Genomic DNA, 18,434 nt, shown 5'->3' with positions numbered 1-18,434 from the left:
GTGAGGATCCTGATCACAAGAGCTTACAATCTATGAGGAGGAGACAAGAGGAGCGAGGATCCTGATCACAAGAGCTTACAATCTATGAGGAGGAGGAGACAAGAGGAGTGAGGATCCTGATCACAAGAGCTTACAATCTATGAGGAGGAGACAAGAGGAGTGAGGATCCTGATCACAAGAGCTTACAATCTATGAGGAGGAGACAAGAGGAGTGAGGATCCTGATCACAAGAGCTTACAATCTATGAGGAGGAGGAGACAAGAGGAGCGAGGATCCTGATCACAAGAGCTTACAATCTATGAGGAGGAGGAGACAAGAGGAGTGAGGATCCTGATCACAAGAGCTTACAATCTATGAGGAGGGAAGTGATCATGTTTCCTTAGGAACAAGTTCTTTTATGCATATGAACCCCGCCCACACCTGTCACATGACCATTCTCACAGGTCCTACATCCTCAACCTCTTCTATCCTGCTGAGCTCCGCCCCCACATGTACTGGTCACATGATTGTGACATCATCACAGGTCCTACACCGCCCCCATCTAATCGATACAGATCAGGTCCTGGTCGCAGGTAATAATTATATAGGATTACACGAGGGGGAGGTTTGTTACAGTGTGTCACCCCAGTATTGAGGAGATTACATGAGGAGGAGGTTTGTTACAGTGTGTCACCCCAGTAGTAAGGAAATTACATGAGGAGGAGGTTTGTTACAGTGTGTCACCCCAGTAGTAAGGAGATTACATGAGGAGGAGGTTTGTTACAGTGTGTCACCCCAGTAGTAAGGAGATTACATGAGGAGGAGGTTTGTTACAGTGTGTCACCCCAGTAGTAAGGAGATTACATGAGGAGGAGGTTTGTTACAGTGTGTCACCCCAGTAGTAAGGAGATTACATGAGGAGGAGGAGGTTTGTTACAGTGTGTCACCCCAGTAGTAAGGAGATTACATGAGGAGGAGGTTTGTTACAGTGTGTCACCCCAGTAGTAAGGAGATTACATGAGGAGGAGGTTTGTTACAGTGTGTCACCCCAGTAGTAAGGAGATTACACGAGGAGGAGGTTTGTTACAGTGTGTCACCCCAGTAGTAAGGAGATTACATGAGGAGGAGGTTTGTTACAGTGTGTCACCCCAGTAGTAAGGAGATTACATGAGGAGGAGGTTTGTTACAGTGTGTCACCCCAGTAGTAAGGAGATTACATGAGGAGGAGGTTTGTTACAGTGTGTCACCCCAGTAGTAAGGAGATTACATGAGGAGGAGGTTTGTTACAGTGTGTCACCCCAGTAGTAAGGAGATTACACGAGGAGGAGGTTTGTTACAGTGTGTCACCCCAGTAGTGAGGAGATTACATGAGGAGGAGGTTTGTTATAGTGTGTCACCCCTGTAGTGTGGAGATTACATGAGGAGGAGGTTTGTTACAGTGTGTCACCCCAGTAGTAAGGAGATTACATGAGGAGGAGGTTTGTTACAGTGTGTCACCCCAGTAGTAAGGAAATTACATGAGGAGGAGGTTTGTTACAGTGTGTCACCCCAGTAGTAAGGAGATTACATGAGGAGGAGGTTTGTTACAGTGTGTCACCCCAGTAGTAAGGAGATTACATGAGGAGGAGGATTGTTACAGTGTGTCACCCCAGTAGTAAGGAGATTACATGAGGGGGAGGTTTGTTACAGTGTGTCACCCCAGTAATAAGGAGATTACATGAGGAGGGGGTTTGTTACAGTGTGTCACCCCAGTAGTGAGGAGATTACATGAGGAGGGGGTTTGTTACAGTGTGTCACCCCAGTAGTAAGGAGATTACATGAGGAGGAGGTTTGTTACAGTGTGTCACCCCAGTAGTAAGGAGATTACATGAGGAGAAGGTTTGTTACAGTGTGTCACCCCAGTAGTAAGGAGATTACATGAGGAGGAGGTTTGTTACAGTGTGTCACCCCAGTAGTAAGGAGATTACATGAGGGGGAGGTTTGTTACAGTGTGTCACCCCAGTAGTAAGGAGATTACATGAGGAGGAGGTTTGTTACAGTGTGTCACCCCAGTAGTAAGGAGATTACATGAGGAGGAGGTTTGTTACAGTGTGTCACCCCAGTAGTAAGGAGATTACATGAGGAGGAGGTTTGTTACAGTGTGTCACCCCAGTAGTAAGGAGATTACATGAGGAGGAGGTTTGTTACAGTGTGTCACCCCAGTAGTAAGGAGATTACATGAGGAGGTTTGTTACAGTGTGTCACCCCAGTAGTAAGGAGATTACATGAGGAGGAGGACTGTTACAGTGTGTCACCCCAGTAGTAAGGATTTTACATGAGGAGGAGGTTTGTTACAGTGTGTCACCCCTGTAGTGTGGAGATTACATGAGGAGGGGGTTTGTTACAGTGTGTCACCCCAGTAGTAAGGAGATTACATGAGGACGAGGTTTGTTACAGTGTGTCACCCCAGTAGTAAGGAGATTACATGAGGAGGAGGTTTGTTACAGTGTGTCACCCCAGTAGTAAGGAGATTACATGAGGAGGAGGTTTGTTACAGTGTGTCACCCCAGTAGTAAGGAGATTACATGAGGAGAGGGATTGTTACAGTGTGTCACCCCAGTAATAAGGAGATTACATGAGGAGGAGGATTGTTACAGTGTGTCACCCCAATAGTAAGGAGATTACATGAGGAGGAGGTTTGTTACAGTGTGTCACCCCAGTAGTAAAGCGATTACATGAGGAGGAGGTTTGTTACAGTGTGTCACCCCAGTAGTAAGGAGATTACATGAGGAGGAGGTTTGTTACAGTGTGTCACCCCAGTAGTAAGGAGATTACATGAGGAGGAGGTTTGTTACAGTGTGTCACCCCAGTAGTAAGGAGATTACATGAGGAGGAGGTTTGTTACAATGTGTCACCCCAGCAGTGGGGAGATTACATGAGGAGCAGGTTTGTTACAGTGTGTCACCCCAGTAGTAAGGAGATTACATGAGGAGGAGGTTTGTTACAGTGTGTCACCCCAGTAGTAAGGAGATTACATGAGGAGGAGGTTTGTTACAGTGTGTCACCCCAGTAGTAAGGAGATTACATGAGGAGGAGGTTTGTTACAGTGTGTCACCCCAGTAGTAAGGAGATTACATGAGGAGGAGGATTGTTACAGTGTGTCACCCCAGTAGTAAGGAGATTACATGAGGAGGAGGTTTGTTACAGTGTGTCACCCCAGTAGTAAGGAGATTACATGAGGAGGAGATTTGTTAGTGTGTCACCCCAGTAGTAAGGAGATTCCATGAGGAGGAGGTTTGTTACAGTGTGTCACCCCAGTAGTAAGGAGATTACATGAGGAGGAATATTGTTACAGTGTGTCACCCCAGTAGTAAGGAGATTACATGAGGAGGAGGTTTGTTACAGTGTGTCTCGACTGTCACCCCAGTAATAAGGAGATTACATGAGGAGGAGGATTGTTACAATGTGTCACCCCAATAGTAAGGAGATTACACGAGGAGGAGGTTTGTTACAGTGTGTCACCCCAGTAGTAAGGCGATTACATGAGGAGGAGGTTTGTTACAGTGTGTCACCCTAGTAGTAAGGAGATTACATGAGGAGGAGGTTTGTTACAGTGTGTCACCCCAGTAGTAAGGAGATTACATGAGGAGGAGGTTTGTTACAGTGTGTCACCCCAGTAGTAAGGAGATTACATGAGGAGGAGGTTTGTTACAATGTGTCACCCCAGCAGTGGGGAGATTACATGAGGAGCAGGTTTGTTACAGTGTGTCACCCCAGTAGTAAGGAGATTACACGAGGGGGAGGTTTGTTACAGTGTGTCACCCCAGTAGTAAGGAGATTACATGAGGAGGAGGTTTGTTACAGTGTGTCACCCCAGTAGTAAGGAGATTACATGAGGAGGAGGTTTGTTACAGTGTGTCACCCCAGTAGTAAGGAGATTACATGAGGAGGAGGATTGTTACAGTGTGTCACCCCAGTAGTAAGGAGATTACATGAGGAGGAGGTTTGTTACAGTGTGTCACCCCAGTAGTAAGGAGATTACATGAGGAGGAGATTTGTTAGTGTGTCACCCCAGTAGTAAGGAGATTCCATGAGGAGGAGGTTTGTTACAGTGTGTCACCCCAGTAGTAAGGAGATTACATGAGGAGGAATATTGTTACAGTGTGTCACCCCAGTAGTAAGGAGATTACATGAGGAGGAGGTTTGTTACAGTGTGTCTCGACTGTCACCCCAGTAATAAGGAGATTACATGAGGAGGAGGATTGTTACAATGTGTCACCCCAATAGTAAGGAGATTACACGAGGAGGAGGTTTGTTACAGTGTGTCACCCCAGTAGTAAGGCGATTACATGAGGAGGAGGTTTGTTACAGTGTGTCACCCCAGTAGTAAGGAGATTACATGAGGAGGAGGTTTGTTACAGTGTGTCACCCCAGTAGTAAGGAGATTACATGAGGAGGTGGTTTGTTACAGTGTGTCACCCCAGTAGTAAGGAGATTACATGAGGAGGAGGTTTGTTAAATTGGTTCTAGTTCTGTAATTCAGGCTCCTCCTCTTCTCCTCCAGCTAATCCAGTTGTCTCCTCTTCCCCTTAATGATGGACAAGGACAGGAATGAGACGACTAAGAGAATATTACACTTGACCTTGGAGATCCTCCACCTGCTGACCGGAGAGGTGAGGTGACCCATCTACATTTTTCCCATTGTTGTCCCCCCCATCTATATTTCCACCATTGTTGTCCCCATCTACATTTCCACCATTGTTGTCCCCATCTACATTTCCACCATTGTTGTCCCCATCTACATTTCCACCATTGTTGTCCCCATCTACATTTCCACCATTGTTGTCCCCCCCATCTACATTTCCACCATTGTTGTCCCCCATCTACATTTCCACCATTGTTGTCCCCCCCATCTACATTTCCACCATTGTTGTCCCCCCATCTACATTTCCACCATTGTTGTCCCCCCATCTACATTTCCACCATTGTCCCCCCCATCTACATTTCCACCATTGTTGTCCCCCATCTACATTTCCACCATTGTTGTCCCCATCTACTTTTCCACCATTGTTCCCCCCCATCTACTTTTCCACCATTGTTGTCCCCCATCTACATTTCCACCATTGTTGTCCCCATCTACATTTCCACCATTGTTGTCCCCCATCTACATTTCCACCATTGTTGTCCCCCATCTACATTTCCACCATTGTTGTCCCCCATCTACATTTCCACCATTGTTGTCCCCCCATCTACATTTCCACCATTGTTGTCTCCATCTACATTTCCACCATTGTTGTCCCCATCTACATTTCCTCCATTGTTGTCCCCCCATCTACATTTCCACCATTGTTGTCCCCATCTACATTTCCACCATTGTTGTCCCCATCTACATTTCCACCATTGTGGTCCCCCATCTACATTTCCACCATTGTTGTCCCCCCATCTACATTTCCACCATTGTTGTATCCCCCATCTACATTTCCACCATTGTTGTATCCCCCATCTACATTTCCACCTTTGTTGTCCCCCATCTACATTTCCACCATTGTTGTCCCCCCATCTACATTTCCACCATTGTTGTATCCCCCATCTACATTTCCACCATTGTTGTATCCCCATCTACATTTCCACCTTTGTTGTTCCCATCTACATTTCCACCATTGTTGTCCCCCCATCTACATTTTCACCATTGTTGTCCCTCATCTACATTTCCACCATTGTTGTCCCCCCATCTACATTTTCACCATTTTTGTTCCCCCATCTACATTTCCACCATTGTTGTCCTCATCTACATTTTCACCATTGTTGTCCCTCATCTACATTTCCACCATTGTTCCCCCCATCTACTTTTCCACCATTGTTCCCCCCATCTACTTTTCCACCATTGTTCCCCCCCATCTACTTTTTCACCATTGTTCCCCCATCTACATTTCCACCATTGTTCCCCCCCATCTACTTTTCCACCATTGTTGTCCCCATCTACATTTCCACCATTGTTCCCCCCCATCTACTTTTCCACCATTGTTCCCCCCATCTACTTTTCCACCATTGTTGTCCCCATCTACATTTCCACCATTGTTGTCCCCATCTACATTTCCACCATTGTTGTCCCCCCATCTACATTTCCACCATTGTTGTCCCCCATCTACATTTCCACCATTGTTGTCCCCCATCTACATTTCCACCATTGTTGTCCCCCCATCTACATTTCCACCATTGTTGTCCCCCCATCTACATTTCCACCATTGTTGTCCCCCCATCTACATTTCCACCATTGTTGTCCCCATCTACATTTCCACCATTGTGGTCCCCCATCTACATTTCCACCATTGTTGTCCCCCCCATCTACATTTCCACCATTGTTGTCCCCCATCTACATTTCCACCATTGTTGTCCCCATCTACATTTCCAACATTGTTGTCCTCATCTACATTTCCACCATTGTTGGCCCCATCTACATTTCCACCATTGTTGTCCCCCCATCAACATTTACACCATTGTTGTCTCCATCTACATTTCCACCATTGTTGTCCCCCATCTACATTTCCACCATTGTTGTCCCCATCTACATTTCCACCATTGTTGTCCCCATCTACATTTCCACCATTGTTGTCCCCCATCTACATTTCCACCATTGTTGTCCCCCCATCTACATTTCCACCATTGTTGTCCCCCCATCTACATTTCCACCATTGTTGTCCCCATCTACATTTCCACCATTGTTGTCCCTCATCTACATTTCCACCATTGTTGTCCCCCATCTACATTTCCACCATTGTTGTCCCCCATCTACATTTCCACCATTGTTGTCCTCCATCTACATTTCCACCATTGTTGCCCCATCTACATTTCCACCATTGTTGGCCCCATCTACATTTCCACCATTGTTGCCCCATCTACATTTCCACCATTGTTGCCCCATCTACATTTCCACCATTGTTGTCCCCCCATCTACATTTCCACCATTGTTGTCCCCCCATCTTTGGCCCCGCTCTATGTTCTGGATGTCTCTTTGTAGGTGAGGTCTCCAGAACTGACCCCAGTATTCCAGATGTGCTCACTAGAGCTCTATACAGGGGGCACAATCTCCTCTTTGTAGTGGGGGAGGAATACTGGGGTCAGTCCCCTCATTGTCTCTCTCCATACACAGGATTACACCATAGTGAAGAAGACATGGGGGGAGTGTGTGGCCCCCAGCAGCCATCTCCATGAGTCAGGAGGACGGAACAGGGCCCGGGGCCCCATCACGGAGCCTCCACCTCACTCACCGATACATGAGGAGAAGATCCTAGAACTCATCCACAGGCTCACTGAGCTGCTCACTGGAGAGGTGACCCTGCTGGACATTATACAGTAATGGAGGGGTCTGGTGATGATTAGAGAGGTGACACTGCTGGGACATTATACAGTAATGGAGGGGTCTGGTGATGACTGGAGAGGTGACCCTGCTGGGACATTATACAGTAATGGAGGGGTCTGGTGATGATTAGAGAGGTGACACTGCTGGGACATTATACAGTAATGGAGGGGTCTGGTGATGACTGGAGAGGTGACCCTGCTGGGACATTATACAGTAATGGTGGGGTCTGGTGATGATTAGAGAGGTGACACTGCTGGGACATTATACAGTAATGGAGGGGTCTGGTGATGAGAGGTGACACTGCTGGGACATTATACAGTAATGGAGGGGTCTGGTGATGATTAGAGAGGTGACACTGCTGGGACATTATATAGTAATGGAGGGGTCTGCTGATGATTAGAGAGGTGACACTGCTGGGACATTATACAGTAATGGAGGGGTCTGGTGATTAGAGAGGTGACACTGCTGGGACATTATACAGTAATGGAGGGGTCTGGTGATTAGAGAGGTGACACTGCTGGGACATTATACAGTAATGGAGGGGTCTGGTGATGACTGGAGAGGTGACACTGCTGGACATTATACAGTAATGGAGGGGTCTGGTGATGATTAGAGAGGTGACACTGCTGGGACATTATACAGTAATGGAGGGGTCTGGTGATGATTAGAGAGGTGACACTGCTGGGACATTATACAGTAATGGAGGGGTCTGGTGATGAGAGGTGACACTGCTGGGACATTTTACAGTAATGAAGTGGTCTGGTGATGACTGGAGAGGTGACACTGCTGGGACATTATATAGTAATGGAGGGGTCTGGTGATAGAGAGGTGACACTGCTGGGACATTATACAGTAATGGAGGGGTCTGGTGATGATTAGAGAGTTGACACTGCTGGGACATTATACAGTAATGGAGGGGTCTGGTGATGATTAGAGAGGTGACACTGCTGGGACATCATACAGTAATGGAGGGGTCTGGTGATGATTAGAGAGGTGACACTGCTGGACATTATACAGTAATGGAGGGGTCTGGTGATGATTAGAGAGGTGACACTGCTGGACATTATACAGTAATGGAGGGGTCTGGTGATGATTAGAGAGGTGACACTGCTGGGACATTATACAGTAATGGAGGGGTCTGGTGATGACTGGAGAGGTGACACTGCTGGGACATTATACAGTAATGGAGGGGTCTGGTGATGATTAGAGAGGTGACACTGCTGGGACATTATACAGTAATGGAGGAGTATGGTGATGATTAGAGAGGTGACACTGCTGGGACATTATACAGTAATGGAGGGGTCTGGTGATGATTAGAGAGGTGTCACTGCTGGGACATTATACAGTAATGGAGGGGTCTGGTGATGACTGGAGAGGTGACACTGCTGGGACATTATACAGTAATGGAGGGGTCTGGTGATGACTGGAGAGGTGACACTGCTGGGACATTATACAGTTATGGAGGGGTCTGGTGATGATTAGAGAGGGGACACTGCTGGGACATTATACAGTAATGGAGGGGTCTGGGGATGATTAGAGAGGTGACTCTGCTGGGACATTATACAGTAATGGAGGGGTCTGGGGATGATTAGAGAGGTTACACTGCTGGGACATTATACAGTAATGGAGGGGTCTGGTGATGACTGGAGAGGTGACACTGCTGGGACATTATACAGTAATGGCGGGGTCTGGTGATGATTAGAGAGGTGACACTGCTGGGACATTATACAGTAATGGAGGGGTCTGGTGATGACTGGAGAGGTGACACTGCTGGGACATTATACAGTAATGGAGGGGTCTGGTGATGACTGGAGAGGTGACACTGCTGGGACATTATACAGTAATGGAGGGGTCTGGTGATGATTAGAGAGGTGACACTGCTGGGACATTATACAGTAATGGAGGGGTCTGGTGATGACTGGAGAGGTGACACTGCTGGGACATTATACAGTAATGGAGGGGTCTGGTGATGATTAGAGAAGTGACACTGCTGGGACATTATATAGTAATGGAGGGGTCTGGTGATGATTAGAGAGGTGACACTGCTGGGACATTATACAGTAATGGAGGGGGTCTGGTGATGATTAGAGAGGTGACACTGCTGGAACATTATACAGTAATGGAGGGGTCTGGTGATGACTGGAGAGGTGACACTGCTGGGACATTATACAGTAATGGAGGGGTCTGGTGATAATTAGAGAGGTGACCCTGCTGGGACATTATACAGTAATGGAGGGGTCTGGTGATGATTAGAGAGGTGACACTGCTGGGACATTATACAGTAATGGAGGGGTCTGGTGAGGATTAGAGAGGTGACACTGCTGGGACATTATACAGTAATGGAGGGGTCTGGTGATGATTAGAGAGGTGACACTGCTGGGACATTATACAGTAATGGAGGGGTCTGGTGATGACTGGAGAGGTGACACTGCTGGGACATTATACAGTAATGGAGGGGTCTGGTGATGATTAGAGAGGTGACACTGCTGAGACATTATACAGTAATGGAGGGGTCTGGTGATGACTGGAGAGGTGACACTGCTGGGACATTATACAGTAATGGAGGGGTCTGGTGATGATTAGAGAGGTGACACTGCTGGGACATTATACAGTAATGGAGGGGTCTGGTGATGATTAGAGAGGTGACACTGCTGGGACATTATACAGTAATGGAGGGGTCTGGTGATGATTAGAGAGGTGACACTGCTGGGACATTATACAGTAATGGAGGGCTCTGGTGATGATTAGAGAGGTGACACTGCTGGGACATTATACAGTAATGGAGGGGTCTGGTGATGACGGTATCATTGTGTGTCAGGTTCCTATAAGGTGTCAGGATGTGGCGGTCTATTTCTCCATGGAGGAGTGGGAGTATGTAGAAGGACACAAGGATCTGTACCAGGACATAGTCATGATGGAGGATCACCGGCCCCTCACATCACACGGTAAGAGGAGACATATATATATATATATATAGATATCACTCTCACTAAGATCAGATCCCTGTTATATCTTATATTTATTACAAAAACCATTTTCATCTCAACAGAAGATGGAGAGATCATGGAGCGCTCCTCAGGACAAGATAGAGAGATCATGGAGCGCTCCTCAGGACTAGATGGAGAGATCATGGAGCGCTCCTCAGGACTAGATGGAGAGATCATGGAGCGCTCCTCAGGACTAGATGGAGAGATCAGGGAGCGCTCCTCAGGACAAGATGGAGAGATCATGGAGCTCTCCTCAGGACTAGATGGAGAGATCATGGAGCGCTCCTCAGGAGAAGATGGAGAGATCATGGAGCGCTCCTCAGGACAAGATGCAGAGATCATGGAGCGCTCCCCAGGACAAGATGGAGAGATCATGGAGCGCCCCTCAGGGCAAGATGGAGAAATCATGGGGCGCTCCTCATTACAAGATGGAGAGATCATGGAGCGCTCCCCAGGAGAAGATGGAGAGATCATGGGGCGCTCCTCAGGAGAAGATGGAGAGATCATGGAGCGCTCCTCAGGACAAGATGGAGAGATCATGAAGTGCTCCTCAGGAGAAGATGGAGAGATCATGGAGCGCTCCTCAGCAGAAGATGGAGAGATCATGGAGCGCTCCTCAGGAGAAGATGGAGAGATCATGGAGCGCTCCTCAGGAGAAGATGGAGAGATCATGGAGCGCTCCTCAGGAGAAGATGGAGAGATCATGGAGCGCTCCTCAGGAGAAGACCTCCTTACCCCTAATGTCCATCCAGATCTATCCTATAATAATTCTTCTGATCTTGGGGAACCTTCTCCTCACCAATCACACATTGTTACCACAAGGACAGGTCAGAGAGGGGGAGAAATGATTCGATGTGATGAATGTGGTAAAGAGTTTACAAGTAAATCACATCTTGTTAACCATAAGAGAATTCACACAGGAGAGAAGCCATATTCATGTTCAGAATGTGGGAAATGTTTTATACAGAAATCAAATCTTGTTTCACATGAGAGAAGTCACAAAGGAGAGAAGCCATTTCCATGCTCAGAATGTGGAAAATATTTTTCACGTAAATCACATCTTAAAATACATATGAGAAGTCATACAGGAGAGAAGCCATATTCATGTGCAGAATGTGGGAAATGTTTCGGGGATAAATCACATCTTTTTACACATTTAAAAATTCACACAGGGGAAAAACCTTATCCATGTTCAGAATGTGGGAAATGTTTTATATATAAATCACATCTTGTTGTACATGTAAGATATCACACAGGAGAGAAGCCATATTCATGCTCAGAATGTGGGAGATGTTTTACACAAAAATCAACTCTTGTTAAACATGAGAGAATTCACACAGGAGAGAAGCCATATTCATGTTCAGAATGTGAGAAATGTTTTGAAACAAAATCAAATCTTGTTAAACATGAGAGAAGTCACACAGGAGAAAAGCCATATTCATGTTCAGAATGTGGGAAATGTTTCAGAGAGAGATCACAGCTTGTTGTTCATGAGAGAAGACACACAGGAGAGAAGCCATATTCATGTTCAGAGTGTGGGAAATGTTTTATTACTAAAGGTAAACTAACCTTCCATCAGAGAATTCACAGGGATGAGAAGCTGTCTTGACATTCTCTGTGTTTTATAAGGAGTCCAGAGAGAAGGGCACCTTGTGTCTTATTTTTCTTTCATATATATGTATATAAAATGGACATTCTTGGTGGATTCAGTAATACCAAATAAATGTATAGCATACTCAAGTTATTTAACCTAAGGGGTTAAACCTCCTTAACGGGATACTCCGCCCCTAGACATCTTAGTTCTTATCCAAAGGATAGGGGATAAGATGTGTTATCGCGGGGGTCTCGCTGCTGGGGTTCCCTACTGCACTTAGCGTTCGTTTAGAGCGTCGGGTGCAGCGCTGGAGGCTCGTGACGTCACAGCCAAGCCCCCTCAATGCAAGTCTATGGGAGGGGGTGTGGCCATGACTCTAAGCATCGCCAGTCTACCGCCAGTCGCTCCGTGCACTGGATGTCTGAGATCACAGGGGTCCCTAGCCCCTTATCCTTTTCATAGGTGATATGAGGTCTAGGTGCAGAGTACCCCTTTAGAATATGTTCGTCAGTATATGTGATTGGTAATACCCAGCAGGTAAGCAAAGTGGGGGGGGAGTCGGTCCTTTAAAGCAGTACTCCGCTGGAAAACTTTTTTTTTTTTTAACAACTAGTGCCAGAAAGAAACAGATTTGTAAATTACTTCTATTCAAAATCTTAAACCTTCCAGTACTTATCAGCTTCTGTATGCTCCACAGGAAGTTGTGTAGTCCTTTCCAGTCTGACCACAGTGCTCTCTGCTGACACTCTTTTTTATTATAAAAGTACAAAACTTATACAAAAACACAAAACAAGCTTAACCAGCTATAACATAAATAAGAAATAAACTGGTACCAAAACACAAAAACAAAACCCTGCCTAACCGGCCAGCCCAGCTTTACAAAAAAAACAAAAACTTAAATATGCCAGCCCACCTAACTGAACCAAACAACACACTCACACACATACCAAAAATGAACATAAAAATAGCATAACTTGGCTTATCAAAATATGAAAAAAAAATTTAGCACTACCTGGCTACAACTCAAAACCATCCATACTCGGGAAACACAACGCGAAAACAGAACAGAAAATATAACAAGCACAGCACTACAAAAAAAAAATATATATATATAAAAGCACAACTTGGCTTAGCAATATAAACATAGAATTTAGCACTTCCTGGCTACAAAAATAAAAAATTACAAATTTAAAACACATACACCATACCAAATAAACTGAAATAAACCACGTAACAACATTACTGGTCCGACTGCCATAACTACTGCAATGCTATAATATTAAAAAAAATTAAAATTAAAAATAAATAAAAAAACAATATATAAACAAACATACAAAATCAATATATAAACAATATACATACAAAATCACATGAACATAATAATATAGTATTTAACTAAAAATAAATATATACACTACAGAAAACCTACAAAAACAATAAAACACCCTACCAAAATCCCTACACTAAAGCTGTACCCTCTCCCACACCACCCCTCCTGCACATGGGTCAGAGTCCATACCGTTCGTACACAAAGTCCTGTCCCTAACTGACCCATGTCAGGTCCCCAAAAGAAAAGCAAAACACCACCACCCACAAATACACCCTCCCCACCTAGCACTCCTCCCAACCAGCTTACACACAAACTTATACATACTAACATATACACACTGAACCAAAACCATCTTAGGCCCAGGTTTGGTCGCCTGTAAGCCCTTCATACCATATCAGCTTAAAACAAAACAAAAAGCTAGCGTGCACATGCATTAACCCACCACCAGGGAGAAGGATGGCAGACTTGATACATCAAATAATTTTAAACTCTTTCCCTAACTCCCCCTACAATTTTTCTAATTATATCCCTCCAATAAAACTGACCCTGCTCTCACCCTATCACTATCCCTATAGCACTGCCCCTAACCAAAATAAAGGTACTCTACCTAAAATGTCTAGTACCTAGGGCACATCAAAAGAAAAACCTCTCCACAGGAGAGAAGCCCTACTGGTACCAAGACTGCCATACTCCAAAGACCTGATCTTCCCGATGTCACCAGTGATATTCCTACAGACCTCCACCTCGGAGAGGACTTTCTGTTGGGTCGACACTAAACACCATGCGTTCCACGTGTAGTACCTAACTACTAAGCTAACTAAGAATAAAGTGCCCCGGTCTCGGCCACCCAGGTTCCTAAATGCCCCATAAGCCCACTCCGGATAGGTAAGGCCGGCAAGTTGACTCCAGCCGATGGAAGCACCCACCCGGTTGTAGACCCCTATATTAAAGGGACAATGAAGCAGGAAATGGTCGATGCTTTCCAGCGTGTCCCCGCACTCTTCTCGGGGACATCCCCGGTCATCAGATCTCCTACACTTCAGATTGTCCCTCACATATAACTTCCCCTGAAAGCAGCGCCAGGCCAAGTCCCAAAACTTCTGAGGGATCCTTTTCATATTCAAAAGATACAACCCCACCCTCAGATCCCGACCTGGGCCATCCCTGAGCGCCAGAGGCTTCTAGAAGTGGGTCAACAGAACCCGTTTGTCAAGGAACTGCCTTGACTGGGTCCTGATCTCCCACACTCCCAGACCCCACCGACGTATCGCCTTCAGAGTCGGGGTAGCATAAGCCAGAAGATATCCATGGGGCGTACGGAGGTCCTTCACTCACCCTCCTCTCTCCCATTCCTGGAAGAAAGGCCAAAACCATTCCCTGCAGGAGAGTACCCACGGAGGAGCCCTCTCTGACCAGAGGTTTGAGATGTTGGCTTTCAAGAAGGTGTTCGTTAAGAACACCACAGGGTTTACCATAGATAAACCCCCTAGTCTCCTCGTGCGGTACGTAACCTCCCTCTTGACTAGGTTCATCCTGTTCCCCCATAACAGTTGGAAAAACAGGCTGTAGATCCTAGTATAGTAAGCCTCTGGCAAGATACATACACTGCCCAGATAGATAAACAAGGGGAGCAGGTACGATTTGTACCCTTTCCCTGAGGGTCATAGACCAACCCTTCCACTGGTCCACCTTCTGAGCGGCATCCTGGAGCTTACCATCCCAGTTTTTGGTGGGATAATCATCCTGGCCGAATGTGATGCCTAAGACTTTTGCTGATTCTTGGGGCCCTGGAAGGGTGTCCGGGAGATCAAACGTGGGATCCCCCCCTCCCAGCCACTCTCACACTTATCCCGGTTGATCTTAGACCAGGATGCCTCCGAGTAGCGGTCCACCTCCGACATCACCACATCGACCTCCTCTCTCGAGGAGACGAAAATAGTGACATCGTCAGCGTATGCCACCACTCTCTGGGTGACAGCCGACTCCGCCAGACTCATCCTGACTCCCGCCAATGGTCCGCAACTCACCCTCCTAAGAAAGGGATCGATCGCGAGCACATATAAGAGCGGGCTCAAAGGACAACCCTGACGGACTCCGGATCCCACCTCAAAAGAGCGGCCAGACCACCCGTTCACCAGCGGGAAACTCTCTGCCCCTGCATACAAGATCTTAAGCCAATTAACAAAAGTACTCGGTAAGCCATATCTCAGGAGGACGGACCAGAGGTACTCGTGGTTCACCCGATCAAATGCTTTGGCCTGATCCAAGGACAGCAAGTACCCCTTCCAGAGACCTGCACTACTCCGCTCCACTGCCTCCCTGACACTAAGGGCAGCACATAAGGTGCTTCGGCCTGGAACAGAGCAGTGCTGAGCCCCCGAAAGGAGCCGGGGTGCAAACCTCACCAACCGATTAAACAGTATCTTGGCCAGAAGCTTCCTGTCCGTATTGAGAAGAGCTATGGGCCAACAATTCTCAATACGGCTGGGATCTTTACCCTTTGACAGAAGAATCAGGGCTGACCTCCTCATTGACTTCGGCAGAGTGCCCGAGGAGAGACACTCATTGAATACCTCAGTCAAGAGGGGAGCTAAAGACTCCTTAAAGGTCCTGTACCACTCGGATGTTAAGCCATCCGGACCTGGCGACTTCTTAGGGGCGAGCCCCTCGATCGCCAGTCTCACTTCCTCTTCCCTGATTTCTTCTGCCAAAACATCAAGAGAGGGGTCTACCCCTGGCTCAGGAATGGTTTCAGCCAGGAAACCCGACATCACATCCCGATCCAGATCCTTCCTCCCCAAGAGGTGCGAGTAGAAGGATTTGACGACCTCCAGGATCCCTGATCTGGAACGATTCAGAGATCCTGTACTATCAATCAGTCCTAAAATGACTTTACTACTCACTTACATCTTGCAGTTTCTGTAAGGGTCGGGCGAGCGGTACTTCCCGAAATCCCTCTCAAAAACCAAAGATGCGTGCCTATCGTACTGACACCTCATCAGCAAGGACTTCACTCTGGAGATATCCTCTCGGCTACCTCCAGTCGAGACGAGAAGTTCGAGTTTCCTCCTCAGACCCTGATACAAGCGATACCTGTTCAGGGACCTGAGGCTCGAGAGATGGCGGAAGAACCCCGCAACCCGCTTCTTGAATATCTCCCATCATTCCAGCTTATTACTACAAAGATTCAGTAAAGGTACCTGACTCTGAAGAAAATCCTCGAAGGACTGTCTTATCTCCGTTTCCTCCAGGAGGGACGAATTCAGCTTCCAATAACCTTTACCCATCCGAGGGGTCTCTGAAACATTCAGGGAAAACAAAATCATACAGTGATCTGAGAACTCCACCTCAACCACGGACACTGCGGAAGAGACGGCTTCCTCCTTTAAATAAAACCTGTCTATCCTAGACATGTGACTACCTTGATGATAGGTGAAACCCGCGTGGCCCGAGGGGCTCCGGATGTGGGCGTCCTCTAGGCGAGCTTCTCTAGCTATGCTAATCAGTGCCACACTATCGCAAGTCAGCGGACCATTGGAGCCTCTCCTGTCTTGGGACCTCGTGACATTATTAAAGTCCCCTCCAAAGATCACTTGCCGACTCGTAAAAAGAAAGGGCTTAATCCTCATAAAGAGATCTTTACGGCCCCGCTTAGTTTGCGGGGCGTAGATGTTAATGAGCCGGAGCTCTTGTCCCTTCATGAAGACATCTAAGATCAGGCACCTCCCCATTTCTAATTCAATAACCCATCGGCAATCAACAGGAGCGGTAAAAAGGACCGCCACCCCACTATATGGCTCAGCCGCAAGAGACCAGTGGGAGGGGCCGCGCCTCCACTCTCTTCTGGCTTTTACCAGAGAGGCTAGATCTGACAACCTGGTCTCTTGTAAAAAGAAAATGTCGGCTTTAACGCGGCCGAGAAAATCAAAGGCTGCAAATCTAGCCGTATCAGACTTTATGCTGGCACAATTAATAGATGCCAGCGTCAATGGGGTGAGTGCCGCCATACAGGGTGATTAAATTAGACGGCCACACCCTTTACTTTTGCTTACCTTTCTTTTTCGCCCCCTCATCCCCCCGAAGAAGACGAGAGGGCAGGACCACACTTAGACCTTTTTTTGGATTCAGATTGATCCATTTGATCCCCGTCTCCATACGGCCCCGGTCTAGCCCTGCCCTCCGAGGAAGGTGTCCCGACAGGACAGGGCCCAGTTCCCTCCAGAGGCTCTTTCTTCCTAGGCACCCCGCCCTCACCTTCCCCCTCCAAGGAGGGGGAGGAGATGGTATCGAGGACGAGGTACCGGTTTGACAGGTCAATCAGAGGGGGGGCAGTCAGGCTTCCGTTTTGGACCTGGCCCGTAGTACAAGGAACAGATGACTCTGACCTCTTCTTTCTCCCTTTCCTTTTGCCCTTATCTTTCTTTTTAGGCCTCTCCCCACTATCCTCATCCACACTTTCATAGTGGGAGGAATCAGAAGGGTCGGCCATATTGCCATCCTCTTTGCGCAGTCTCCTGATCTCCTCATCTAGCACGTTCTCCTCCAGGGCTTCAGCAGTTACAGGGCCAGCTTCAGGAGCAGGGGCTGAAGCTACCCCCGCCACCTGGGCACTCTCCAGCTCCCTACTCCTTCTACGATTTTCCTCCCGCCTTAGTTTGGCGGGGCCCTTTTTCCTCCTCACTAGCCCTGTTGCGCCCCATCCCTGCCCGTACCCTCCCCAGCCAAGGCAACTTCACAGCTCTCCTCAGCCGGAGCGGCCGCCGCACGGGTGAAGGCGCTAGGACAACGGCTAAAAGGGTGTCCGAGGACACCACACAGGTGGCACCGGATCTGCCGACAGGCAGCTGACGGAATGTGGGCAACCGTACTGCCTGAACGCTTGAGTTTGATGGAAAACGTCCAGGCCCCGGACCAGATCCCGTGCTCATCAAAGTTTTTCTTGGGCATGTCCGTCACATCCCCATACCGACCGAGCCAGGTCATGATGTCATAACAAGAAAGCGACTCGTTACGGGTCAAAACGGTCACTTTCTTGACAGAGTTCTGATGGGAAATCGCCTTTACGGCGAAATCCCGCCAGCCGGGCTCGTTCTTCGCCACTTCGTAGTTTGACCAGAAGAGTTCAAGACCCTCTGGCCGAACGAAACTGACGTCAAACTCAGACGAACCATAGGGGTGAATCAGGGCAAAGAGGTCACTCGCCCT

The 18,434-nt window shown here is 47.4% G+C and overlaps 1 protein-coding gene across 1 annotated transcript; it reads left to right on the top strand.

Moving 5' to 3' along the window:
• Nucleotides 1-450: 450 nt before the first annotated feature.
• On the top strand, nt 451-11,914 carry LOC130302054 (oocyte zinc finger protein XlCOF7.1-like). The gene is made up of 6 exons (XM_056551665.1): nt 451-572; nt 4,523-4,631; nt 7,109-7,288; nt 10,137-10,263; nt 10,368-10,586; nt 11,865-11,914. The coding sequence occupies exons 2-6, from the start codon at nt 4,551-4,553 to the stop codon at nt 11,912-11,914; spliced, it is 657 nt and encodes a 218-aa protein (XP_056407640.1). The 5' UTR covers nt 451-572; nt 4,523-4,550.
• Nucleotides 11,915-18,434: the final 6,520 nt, after the last annotated feature.

Source organism: Hyla sarda, unplaced genomic scaffold, assembly GCF_029499605.1.
Source record: "Hyla sarda isolate aHylSar1 unplaced genomic scaffold, aHylSar1.hap1 scaffold_1148, whole genome shotgun sequence".
NCBI lineage: Eukaryota > Metazoa > Chordata > Amphibia > Anura > Hylidae > Hyla > Hyla sarda.
This window is presented reverse-complemented; position numbering and strand designations above follow the sequence as displayed.